This window comes from Morchella importuna, assembly GCF_003444635.1.
Source record: "Morchella importuna strain M04M26 chromosome Unknown Morimp01GS021, whole genome shotgun sequence".
Taxonomy (NCBI): Eukaryota; Fungi; Ascomycota; class Pezizomycetes; order Pezizales; family Morchellaceae; genus Morchella; species Morchella importuna.
In genome coordinates this window covers 534,720-548,056 of record NW_025763418.1, presented here as the reverse complement: position 1 = coordinate 548,056, position 13,337 = coordinate 534,720, and the positions used below count along the sequence as shown (strand labels likewise).

The following is a 13,337-nucleotide window of genomic DNA, read 5'->3' as shown; positions in this document are numbered from 1 at the left end:
CGGCGGCGAGAGCCAGACAGGGTTCAACCCTAACCCCGGGAGGTTACCAAGACCTTTTTTACCGCCAGTGGGCTATTTTTCTTTTCACGATATCAGTCCGTCTTCCTCTTCTTCCTCTCCATCCCATCTCTACCATCTTTAACAACAACATCATCATCGACCACCAACCGACCATACTAACCCACAGATCATCATCTCTACATCGCTGGACCAGACATGTCTGTATCCTTACCGCCATCATGTACATATTCTCCATCCTCAATCAAAACTCCTTTCCAACACTCTCCGTTTCGCAAGTTTTTCCTACCTCCTCCTCCTCCTCCTCCTCCTACTGCCCTTTTTTTTTGTACCACAACCATTTGCCTACTTCCGACGCCCCCCCGTTGCTGAATCCTTCGGGGTTATCCTTCGGGGGAACTCCCAATGGGTCGGATGTATACTTGGATGCTGGAAGACTGAAACGAGCCGACTCCACCCTGCTCCTCCCGAATGGAGGAAGCGGGACTAATGATTGGCATACATTCCTTGCTTCTAGAGAAATGCTTTGTAGAAATTATCATGAGTTATAGAAATAGAAATAGAAATAAAAATAATAGTCAATTAAGTGCCGTACATGCAATCTTTGCCCATTGTCCATTGTGAAGTCTGAACAGAGTTGATACAAGCATAGGCCCGAGACAAGCATACATGTGATTATTAAAACCTATAGACCAATCCCCACTGCTCCTGTGCCCATGCCCGCACCCAACTCAAACCCGTATCTACTCTCTTCTACCTGACCAAACAAGTGTTTCCATCCCACACCCCCCAAACCCCAACCCAAGCCTCGCCAAGCCTCGCCTATTCCAACCCCTGCCAGTAACAGTAACCCAACCACCAAGTTCCAACCCACCACACCTCACACCCAAACCAAACCAAACCAAACCCACCTCAATCCACAACTATCTCCAACTCTACCCACCCACCCACCCACCTACCTCCAGCACCCCACCCCAATCAGTACCACGAAAATGACCACCACCGCCGCCCCCCCCAAGCCCCTCGCTTCCTACCCCACCAACCAAACCCTCTACATCACAAACCTCAACGACCGCATCCGCAAAGACGACCTCCGCCTCTCCCTCTACACCCTCTTCAGCACCTACGGCTGCGTCCTCGACGTCAACGCCCTCAAGACCATGAAGGGCCGCGGCCAAGCGCACATCGCCTTCCGCGACGTTGCCAGCGCCGCCCAGGCCCTCAGGGCATGCAATGGCATGAACATCTTTGGCAAGGAGATGGTATGCCCCTGCCCCTGCCCCTGCCCCGCGCTTTTTCCCCTTTTTTCTTCTTTACTACATGTTGCTGTGATGCGATGGAGCTAATTGCGGAGGGGAGCAGAGAATCGCGTACGCAAAGTCAAAGTCGCACGCAATCTCGAAGCTGGACGGCACGTTTAAGCTGCCGACGACGGCGGGGAGCGCGGCGGCAGAGGCGGTTGCGCCGGTGCCGTTTGTGGCGGTGCCGAGTGCGCCGGTGGAGGCGACGACGACGGCGACGGCGGGGGTGAAGAGGCAGAGGGATGAGGAGAGTGGTGAGTTTTTCTAGTTCTTGTTGCTTGAGGGGGGGGGGGGGGCTTTGTGTGGCGTGGAGTGGGACTAATGCGGTGTGGTTGTGTGTGTAGATGAGGAAGAGGCCATGGACGTGGAGGACGACGATGAGTAGGCAGAGGCAGGCAGGATGGGCGGACGGACGGACGCGGCCATGTGGGTAATTGGGGGCTATGGGGGCTTTTAGAAGAGAGGGCCATGTGATGATAACCATGGTATGCTGAAACCGCCGCGTTGTTTTTTTGTTTCCTTTTTTTTCTCTCTCTCTTTTTACAGCAAAAAAAAAGAAATAAAAGTCCTTTCTTCTTTCTTCTTTTTTTTATATCATGGTCGAAAAGACGCTGATTCGCTGTCTGGAGTGGGATTTGGCTTGTAGATTGATTGATTGCAGATCATATATTGGTATTTGTGGTAAGTCCTATAATTAGCTACCAGATCTAGTGATTCCAGTGCGGTATCTTCCCACAGGTGAGGTTTCCTAATACCTCTTCAGCTCGTGATAAACCTTTGTGCCAAACACTTGTAGGATACGCCGGATAAGAAAACCACCACTCAAGTGACGACGGAACAGTGCCGAGTGATATCATATGATCCATCTAATATTCGCGAAACGATATAGTCTCAAAGTCCTCCATGCGATAGTAAAAGGTTCAGAAGGCTGTGGGAATTCCCCGAGTCGGCAGAGCTATCTATGAGAAATCGCATCCAATATTACCCATTATATCTGTTGATCGTGGTGTGGTGTTAAGATTTTGGTCATGGGGCCGGAGGACCGGTCATGACAGCCTAGTGACCCTATCCTTTCTCCATCGAGAATATCTCACCCCCCACAAGGCTATTCAATCATAGGGGAAGTGGATCCCCCCCCCAAATCGCTCGTACTTATATCTACATGAGTAACAGTCAAAAAGCCAAACCATACATCTCGAGTAAGCCCGTATAGCCAGTAGATACACACGCCATAGCGTTTTTTCTGCAAACGAAGGGATGATTTGTCATCCTATTATCCTTTTTTTTGCAGTCAATATCTATCGTTCATGATTTATACACGCCCCACAGAAAAAGAGGGATAAAAAATAAAAGAAAAAGAAACAGGCCCCGAGAAGGACTCGAGCCTCATCTCTATGGAAAACGTCCTACTGATACCTAGGCTGGCGCATTATTATACCGGAACTACATGTACTGTTGCCAGACTGCGCGCTGGAGTGGGTGGTAAGGTGCGTACAACCCGTCTACTTCCATGCTTCCAGTGCTGCAAGTAACGAGCTGGGTATGAGACTAGGTGCGTACGTATCCTTCCCGACAGTCACTGCTTGTATCGATTAGATTGATAAGGAAGATGAGATCTGGGCGTGTGGATGTGATACTACATGTAGTAGAGATGTGTCTTTCCGTCATGGAAGATCACTCGGTCCATCCACTACCCCACTTAACCTATCATCAATCAACACCCACAGCACCACTAACACCCATCCCCCATAAATACAACAACTCCCCCACGCATTGAGGCAATACCGCACCCCAAAAACCACCCCGGCACCCCGACCCCCCCTTTACTTCTCAACCATGCAGGTGAGCTATTCCTTGGCTTGGTAGAAACTGCAAATTGCGGGACTTTCTATCTCGATCCCATCCAGTGGCAAAGCCACTGCTGCACGCAGGATCAACACCAGGCCACACGCTACTACTCAAAGGATAAGAAAACTACAAACACCACGTTTTTCATCACGCCGCATTCTCTACACCCCCACTTCCTTCACCCCCGCGGCCCGCAACATCATTAGCACCCAAGCACAGCACAATGGACCAAAGCACTATATGCGGTAGACACCCCCAACCCCGGCCAAGTTCCTGCGTCCCTAACGAACCTGTTTTCTTTTTACCAACCACGGCCCAGAAGAGTTCATAAACACACAGACTACGAAGATTCACAGCCTAGAGGGCTTAATCTGATGGGCGCGACGGAGATCCCTAAAGCGCGCAGTATTCTTTTTGTCCCTAGGCGCAGCCCTTGTGCCCGAAGCTTAGCCTAGCTAGGAACCGACCTAGCAGCACCCTATATGGCGCCACCGCCGCCGCCGCCGCATCGAAAGACATCCTCTTTAATAGGAATAGAAGGTTTGAGATGTAACTTAAGGGGACGAACACAGCACTCTTCCGTTATAATGGTTTAACAGCGTCATCTCAAATGGCATAGATACATGTACATATATACCGATATAGAAGAACCTCTAACCACGAGCAAAGTCCGGGACGAGATTCAAAGGCCTGTGGTTAGCGTGTGTCCTAATATATTGCAGCGGGGATAGCGGGAGGTCTATATTAAGCCAAACCGCCCCCGTACTCCCGCACTTCCCCGTTATCTAACTGGCCACTAAAAATGAAGACATGTGTTCTGATTGGCTTATATCAACCACCATCCATCGTTCCTGCTAACGGATTCTTCCTCTCTCTCTCTCTCTCTCTCTCTCTCTCCTCGCACTCCCAACTCACTCTAGACCATTTGCGAGCATGCATCGGCGATTGCGCGTGCACGCGCACGGTGAAGCTTCTGAGCACAAAAGTAAGGCTTACTCTTTGCAGCTATGTTGACTTACACAATGGAATAACCCTGAGATCTAGAATTAAAGACACTCAACAAGAGCGCTAAATAAAGAGCTATAATCTTGCGCCCTTATAAACAACATCGTATATAGCACTCCGCATCTATGGCCATAAGCTTGGAATTGCGTACTCCAGTTATGGATGCTTTTTAGCACCGGCCTAAGTCTTCATTCGAAGGTCAGGGGACCAGCTACAATTTCAAACTCCGAGATGAACCTTGAACTAACTACACTTATATAGGGAAAGCCTGGTCAAGGCGTGAGTCTTATCTGAAACACTAGGCTCCTTTTCGTATATACCATGCTTTATTTACCTGAAAGTTTCTATATTTTGCGAGACACCAGCTCTCGTTTCGTATGGGACGTCAATCACGATCATGAGCTCACCACAGTTCCCCGCTGCATGCACTGGAAGAGTCAATTAGTGAACCACAATTACTATCCGTGGGATAACGCCATCCTTCGACATCCGTTATATACGGGTCTTTATCGACCCCAAGAGAGCACCAATATTCTTCTATAATCAATACCCCTCACGTCAACTGTGCATAAATAGCACACCCCACCTCCCCCTTCTACTCTCAATCTATCAAGTCCACACTCCCTCCGAAGAGGAGAGAAAACAATCATTACCACCACATACATCCAGGATGCTCAACGCAAAGTCCCTCGCTCTCTGGGCAGCAGTCTTCCTCGCCGCTGCCAACGCAGTACCCTGCAAGCCATGCAATAATGGCCCCAGGCCACAGCTTGGGGACCTCACAGGTGCCTTCCCGATCCCGTTCTCTCCGCCAGTCCCACTCCCTGATACTGGGTCACTTACTGGCACGGCCACTGGCATGGCTTCCGACATGACCGGCGGGACTGTTACCCCCTCGGTCCTAGTCGTCGGTGGAGCGGGACCTCTCGACGCCGCTGGATCTCTAGGCCCAGTCGTCGGCGGTGATGCGACCAGGCCACGTGGTCCCTTGGAGATTTCGGAGGACCATTTAGAGGATCTGGCCAAGGTTGCTACTGGAGAAAAAGACCCGCTGGCGACACTGGAGGAGCATGCCGCCGATGATGCTGGGCTCATTCAAAACGAGCTCGGTGGGGGAACGGCGGCTGTGGGCGCCCAGTAGGTTGTAGGCGTACGGTGTAGAGAAGGGCTTGCACCACTTCTTTGATACATTTTTAGAGAAAAGAGGGGGGGGGGGGGGCAGAAGTGCTGGAGATGTCGTTCTTGGGGTTGTTTGGTGCTAGATTTGTTGTTCCCCGTACGTACGACGCTCTCTACTGGTTACCTTATATACTATGGTGGTGTGGCTCCCGGGAATCTATACATTCATTTAATGATCTTTTACTTGATCGTACCTTCGTTTGTTCGATTATACCTCACGCCCAGATATTACATGCACCCATTCACTCATAAACTCACATACTATTTCTTATCCACACTCATTTTATACATTCTTCTCATATTTACACTCATTGATACTCTCATCTACACTCTCATCCGGCCACGCATCCACCACCTCACCACATTCCTTTCTATTTCTTACTTATCATAAACACACAACTATCTTCTCAAGGTCTCTCTTTATATTTTTCTTCTACACTCTCCTTCGTCTTTTCCTTAACACATTCTCTTCACCTTTTCCTTCTACACTCTCCTTCGTCTTTTCCTTAACACATTCTCTTCACCTTTTCCTTCTATACTCTCCTTCATTCTCTTTTCCTTCTACCTTTTCCTTATATACTCTCCTTCATTTCCTTTTTCCTTCTACACTATCCTTAAATTTCTTCTCTTATCTCGTAGTGGGGGCACTATCAATCCAAACATGTATATAAACGACCTCTTCTGCACGCGAGACACGAACGAGGGTGAGGCGCAGATCTGGCGCCCGCCCTTTAGTAGGTCTCGGGTCTGACAAATAAAAATAAAACTTTAAAAAACTATAACTTGGATGCGATGCGATGTGATTTTATCCGCCGTTATTTAGTGAATTGATCAACCTATTAATTACCGCTGATCTATCTTATATTCACTTGAGTAACCACTCATGGGTGGATGGAAGCGGAGTGACGAGGAAGAGATGGCTGCATTGAGATACACTGTTCTATCGTTCATGACTCGGACCCAAAGCCCCGCTCACGGTCGAAACGTAGCAACGTACTATGCCTGTGAGGGTAAGTCTGTAGACAGGTGGCGGTGACACACAAGCAATATTCAGGAATCTCCTCCCAATGCACCGCCACCTGTCTACGTACAGACTTACCCCTACACGCGTAGTACATTTCCTCGCAATCAAGAAAAGGCAGCTATCCCTTAAGCTGTCGCGAAAATGCTGACCCCCCCAAAAAAAGCAAATTCGGTGTGGCTTTACTAACAGATCCCGTTATCTCTCTTATAAAATAATAGATCTCTCATACAAATTTAATTCCTCTGTTATAGGGGGGTCAGCATCGACAGCTTAAGGGATAGCTAGCTAGTCGCCATGATGTTGAACCGGCGCCCATTATATGTGTCCGCCGCGGGACCCATCGCGGAGAGAAAATGTATCTACATGCGTCCTAGTTTTTCAAAGTCCCTGGCCATCTACTACCCCGCATTGATTCCCCGATAATTAAAACGGGGAGACGACGGGCCCAGGCGTGCGAGAGAGTGTGTCATCACCGGAAATCACTCGCGGCTTGGCTTTAGCTTTGGTTTGCCAAGGCTTGAAAACCTACTCTAATTCGCTCGATCGACTGTACCGCTCTATCTAGCTGGAAACGGTAACCTTAAATAATTGACCCAATCTGTAAATAAACCAGTCACTACATGTACTAAGTACCACCACCACCACCACCACCACCCACCGCGCCTCTGAATAGGCAGCGGCATATATAAAATATACGGTATGTTGGCTCGGTCGGGTCATCATCCTGACGCATTCGTTAGACCACGGCCGACGAGCTCTATCCCCAGGCTCGAGTGAGCGCTAGCTGTATTACCAGTTATCCATGGGACTGCTACATAGTTAGCGAAGAATGAATGTAACGGTATCCTCTAACACACGCTTATTCCTAAGCATAAAGAGGCCACACAGCACCTCCAGAAGGCAAATACATCCAACTCTTCCGAAACCAAAAAAGCAAGCAATTAAACGAATATAACAATGATTTCGACCCCTATGATCACTTTATTAGTAATTGTACGTTTTTGTCCCCTACTGCGAGTTTGTTTGCTAACTTGCCACTAACTGCGCGTGTTTATAGACTGGTGCTTTGACCGCACTGGTGAACTACGACGCGGGATGGGCCTATTTGAAGGAGACTCTGAATCTAGAGCCACGCGACAAGAGTGAGGATTGGTGAGGGGTGTCTATGTGTAGGTATGTTTAACGGATGATAAGACGTATTGGCGTTTGGGATTTGGTTTGGCGGTGGTTTTGGATCGGGCGTGGGGGTTGGGGGGCTCTTTATTGTTTTACTTTGGAAATGGCTTATGTTCTGCCAGTCGATGGGGATAAAAGGTTATTTACTTTAGGTAGCCATTTTGATTAACCGGATCCTAATGTATCTGATGGTTAGGGAAACGAATGAAAAAAAATACAACGAAAAGATGTTGAATAGTTACCCCTCAAAGATAGAAATTTGATCTAGTCGATGTTTCAGAATGTTCATTCGAGGTGACAATCCAGTCAGAAGAGAAATATTGAATAGAGTTATCGTTTCTCTATTAAGAAAGATAAGCCCAGTCATGCAGACGAAAGATATAAACGGCACGGAAAATATGATGCACTATCCTCTCTTACAGTGAAGGCGCCCAGCGGTACAAAGAAATTATGGGTGTTGCTGCTTTGTGTAATCCTTGAGTAGACAGTCCTTGAGTAGAGATTACTCGTGCATTCTTCTTATCTTTTTCTTCCATCATTGTTTCAAAGCCCCCCCGGCCCACAACACTGGATGGATTGAGTACATGTACTTAGGATCCCCACCCCCGAATAAAGAATATGACCACATGGGTCGACTAAAATTTCTCACTTAAATAAATCCTGTTAATGTCTCGGGTTGAATTCGAGCAAGGTTGAAAAAGTAGGTTGAGATAGTTAATGACTTGATTCATATCTCGACAAAAGGTCAAACTATATATACATATGTAGTTACAAGTCGTTGCCGGCCTTCGGCCGGAGAGGATAATCCATCATATATTATATTTTAGTGCAATTCTATATGAGAATATAGCCCCAGGAAGGGTATACTCAAAACTTTATATTAATGTAGAAGAATCTAATTAAAAATCAGCAAAAAAACTTTTACTAATTCTAACGGCTCTGGTCTGCATTCAGGAACGAATTTGAATACGGCAGAGTTGGGACAGGTTCGAGAACGGAATCAGAGGAGGATCTCCGCCGAGCGGAAGATAATACCAAAATCTACTAATTATGGAGAGAAACAAAAATCAATGTTATCATGATTATATCATACTGAGAAAAGCAAATATTGATAATGTGATATCATATCAAGTAGAGCAAAAATTAATACCCTGATACTATTGTATAAAGAAAAACAAAAATTAATATAATTATAGCTACTATATTGCTCTAAAAAAGGAAAATCAATTCAATCATGATTATATTGTCACAAAAAAAGCAAAAATCAATACTATTATATTCAAGTTCTAGCGAGAAAATCAAAAATTAATATCATGATATCATCTCAAGAAAAGCAATCTTAATCACCAACTTCTCAAACATAGCCAATCAAAACCTTTAAATAACACATTGCATATCGGTACTAGTATATCTATATACTTATAAGATATAGACATGCATTGGACAAGTGTCAACATCCTAGTAGTGACAGGTGTCGACACAGCATATTCGGACAGCTCATCTGTACGAGTTCGACATCGCTTCAAAAAGCCAAATATCCAACAAGCAGAACTTCTCCATGTCGAGTGATGCTTCATGACTATAATTACACTCTCTTTATAGTATCGTAGACCTAGAAATGAGAGAATTCTACATCCCTTTCCTATTGTGTACGCATAGTAGTTAGTGCCGATGTTCTTGGTAGGATTCATGTAGTTCTAGAGCTAACTAAATACATGCATAGTATATTTCAGAATGGTTTGGCCTTTGTGTCGGATATGTCAGAATGACGCGTCAGAACAGGTACTAGTAGGCACAACTTGACGATACCTCGAGACGAGAGGGAACAGTGGTGCTACACACACAACCCCCATCAAGGTCCCATCTCCCAATCAACTCGCCTCAAACTATCAATGAAGCTCTCAAAATCTATCTATCCCGATAACTCAAGAGCCCATGTGTGTAGTCCACACTCACCAATAACAACTTAGAAAACTCAAATCTCTTTAACTCCGCCTGCAGGTCTGTTATAAGACTACCCTGTCACCTCACAGCCCACAATGTTGATTAATGAACAGATAACTAACCTGCATGATCACAGATGCCGCCATCAGTACCCACCTCGCGACAAACCCTTGAAACTACAAGGCAGCAGCTACCAGAGCGCCGTCCCAATGCTCAAATTACTGATTCCTTGCATCGTACGAACCTGCAAATAATCCCGAGCATCCGAGGGTCCTGTAAGAGGAGTCTCTCTTTCTTGAAAAAAGTAACCAAGTTATTCCTCCATCTAAAGTCACTCGAGCTTGTCAGGATTACTACCGACCCCGCATAAACCTGTCAAAATTTATCCTTGTATACCCCTTGTGTTTGCCACGAACTACGGGCCATACTATAAACGAACAACCACTATCTAGCGAGATAATCGTTGCTAGAGTCAGTACCTAGCCACACCAATACTTACGATACTCTTGTATGTTTCACCAAGGTTGGATTCAGTTCCCCCGCATTCAATTTTCTACCTGAAACTATGACAGAGAGGGTAGAGGAGAAAAAATTACAATCTTGATCGATTGCTTTCTGACTTTACCTAGACTAGCTAACTTTAAGTTACAGATAGCGAGTGAGAGCCTATGAATCCATCCATCTGACACAAATGGGATTAGGGAGTACAAGAAGTTGATATTAGTTTCGTCTACATATCTAAGCTGACGGTTACATTATTAAGGGTCCAGCTGGGGATACATCTGCAGGTAATCAGCACATGATATGCAGGTATTACACCAAGCTACACCGGTACCCAAAATTTGAGCTAGAGGTGGCCTATCATGTAATGGCCAGACCCACCTACTCTTTCCATACGGAACCATAGTGTAACTATGCGTATATTAGTTTACATATCCTTGTCTTTATCTTTATTTGTGTCTTACTTGACCAGTAAGCAGTAAGCAAGCAGGTGGAATGGCAGAAACCTAAAAACAAGGATACTAATGATTTCCGCGCAGATAAATAATTCCATATAGTTACCGCTCCCCTAACCATTATAGAGAGCTGATATGGCGGAGAAGAGGGTTCATGGTCCCTCTTACTGCCGCCACCAGGGCTAGTTGGGATTTGCCAAGAAGCCTCCTGGGATAAACCAGGTTCAAAAGGTCGATACTTCCGAGGTACCGGAATTTGTTGTGTTGCACAGACCGTCATAGAGCAAAATTATTGACGATAGCACTGGCGTGGCTTTCACTAGGTACAGTAACCCGGAATCTGGATGTAATTAGTGGGGATGCCGATGCCTAGCTCAAGAAATCCTTGAGGTTGTCCATGAGTCGCACAAGTTTGGTTCTAGAGCTCACTCACTCTGTATATCACGCCCAAAAAGCAAGAGGCCTTCAAATCGTGTTATAAACAACTTTGTTATTAACGATCGCATGGGATATCCTAGTTTCAACGGCACGAGGTCAACTTCACAGCCGCTCACTCGCATCGATTCATCATAACCACGAAGATCTCGCGCCCCATCACCACATTGAAACCCTTTCTCGGTGAAACATTCTGTGGATCTCCCGCCCAGCAGTCCGAGTCAATCAAATCAGTCTCCAGAAACCAAGAAGAAAAAAACCGGGGAATCATAGGTCCGCTTACCGACCCACTGCGTAACAAGAAAAAGAAAGCGAAAAAAGGCGCAGATTGATCGCTTTGATGGCGCGGGCTCAAGCCAATCGGCTGCTATCGAACCCAAAGAAACCTTACTGAATAACTCGTTGATTCGGTGGGGCAAATTGCGTGTTCAAGGGTAAGGTAGATACAAGCGATAGGTATATTTTTTTTATCGATTCGCTCATAACTCCATGATAGCCGTTAACATATTCTGCTCGGGCACTTCGTTGTCCTTAGTTTACCGCAAGATTTGGAGCGTAAAGCCCGGGCGTTAGAGAAGATCCTAGTATGTAAAAAGCACCAATTATTGCTCGAACTGTGGCGAATCCTTCAGTTTTTGGTGAGAGAAACTTACCAGGATCTTATTTAACACCCGGGTGCAACGCTCCAACTTTTGCGGTAGTCGAGAGGTAGGTACCCCAGGAAATACGTACAGCGGGCTCCGTCCCTCCCGCAATGGCGTGTGGTACTCACGAATTACTTTTCACACGCGAGTTAATTTAATGCCCAAAATTACCGTAACCTAAGGAAAAGGCCCGCTGCTGCAATAATGATAATAACATTAACATTAATGAAAACATAAATCTCGCCTTGCATTGACGGTGGAATTGCGACGTGGAGATCGATACAGTCCTGACAAGGATATCCTAAAGATATCTCTACCTGGTTCAAAGATGAACGAACAGTTGGCCACCGGTGCTTCCTTTACATTCCCCGAGTGCCAGGACCACGTATGTACTTTTTTTTTTTTTACCCCGGGTGTCAGTGTCGGTCTGTATGTCTGTCTATTTGTCTTGCAGCAGGAGCAATATCTTCTTGATACACTTTGCCACGAATCGCCCACGATTACGGGTACCTAGCCGTCATCTAACTAACTGAGTAACCCTTGTCGACAAGACAAGAGACCGTGACTTCGTATGTCTGCGTCTGGGGTATGGGTGTAGAACGCTCATAGAGTAAGATATATTGGATAGGGCCTTGGTGGTGGTAAATTCACACTAAATTGATTGATCTACAGGGTGCTATGCTCGGAAAAGTGTAAAGACACGTGAGAGGGATTTCCGGGCTCAACGCTAAGGGACGCCATACGAGTCCTCGGGTATACCATTAGGCGTAGTGGGTAAGCGTATGTACCCACTGGTACGTTGCTACCAGCTTTTCGAAACCATTGATCTTCAGGGCAAGATGTTTCAGTCGAGCAGGTGATGAATCGGCAATCGGTAATTGTGATACCTACTAATTGGCCAGTGTGAACTTGGGAGGCGCGGTGGGAGCTCGAAGTAGTGAGGGGATGAAGGGAAAAGAAGCACAATAATTGACTGATGATGCTGATATTGGTGATTACATCAGTTGAGTCTCTAGGAGTACGTACTAAAAGTTAATTGTCTTTGGTAAGACATGTCCTCGGACACCGGCCTACGGCCTCTGAGATTACCGGGCAGTTCAGATACGATGAGATATGCAACGACCCATTTACCTACTACTCAAGATAGATAGCATGACATACAAGATTCTGTTCCCTACACAGCCATTATAATTATGGCATTGGATATGGAATTGGATACACGCACCACACAGACCACGACAGCACGCGGACACGCCGACATACGCGTAACTTGTCCGAGGAAGAAGAGAAAGGAAGAGTGGGATAGAGAGGTGGCTGGGCTGGGCGGGCGAACCCTCTCTTAGCAAAATAGCTTAAACTAGCCGATCCAATTCGGCCTTTCCTAACTACCGGTAGCTGCCGCACTGGAGAACACCACAACATACCACGCTAGGCAAAATTCTAATCCCTGGTGGGCTGCCGTTCTGCATCATTATCAACTTCCTAACCTCCTCCTGCCTACTTCTACCCACTCTAACCACTCTACGAAACCCGCAAACCCCTGCAACTGCCGGTCCCGGCTGTTCTCCGAAACACAAAGCTAGAGTAGAATGGGAGAAACCCCGACCTTTGGAAGGGAGCCGATCTGTCTGCTTCCAGAATTAATCGAAAGTGGCTTCTGGAACAAAAATATACACGAGCTTGGGAGCGTGCGTCTGATTGATATCAGATTTCATAGGTGATAACAACCCGCCCGCCCGGTCCCACGCGCCTGGTCCCTCTTTCTATTGAATTGTTTTTCTTGTTTTTATTTCCCCTTTCGCCAAAT

General features: G+C 46.5%; 3 protein-coding genes across 3 annotated transcripts; 2 read left to right on the top strand and 1 right to left on the bottom strand.

Moving 5' to 3' along the window:
* Nucleotides 1-1,010: 1,010 nt before the first annotated feature.
* Nucleotides 1,011-1,974, top strand: LAJ45_06982 (uncharacterized protein; the record flags this gene model as incomplete). The annotated part of the gene is made up of 5 exons (XM_046116542.1): nt 1,011-1,280; nt 1,381-1,573; nt 1,664-1,700; nt 1,777-1,804; nt 1,966-1,974. 5 exons carry the CDS (start codon nt 1,011-1,013, stop codon nt 1,972-1,974), a joined length of 537 nt encoding a protein of 178 aa, XP_045970311.1.
* Nucleotides 1,975-4,842: 2,868 nt separating this feature from the next.
* LAJ45_06981 (uncharacterized protein) lies at nt 4,843-5,313 on the top strand (the record flags this gene model as incomplete). The annotated part of the gene is made up of 1 exon (XM_046116541.1): nt 4,843-5,313. The coding sequence occupies one exon, from the start codon at nt 4,843-4,845 to the stop codon at nt 5,311-5,313; it is 471 nt and encodes a 156-aa protein (XP_045970310.1).
* A 4,932-nt stretch (nt 5,314-10,245) lies between these two features.
* LAJ45_06980 (uncharacterized protein) lies at nt 10,246-11,011 on the bottom strand (the record flags this gene model as incomplete). Its single annotated transcript, XM_046116540.1, has 5 exons — nt 10,246-10,277; nt 10,378-10,407; nt 10,461-10,502; nt 10,702-10,791; nt 10,885-11,011. The coding sequence occupies 5 exons, from the start codon at nt 11,009-11,011 to the stop codon at nt 10,246-10,248; spliced, it is 321 nt and encodes a 106-aa protein (XP_045970309.1).
* Between the last annotated feature and the right edge of the window lie 2,326 nt (nt 11,012-13,337).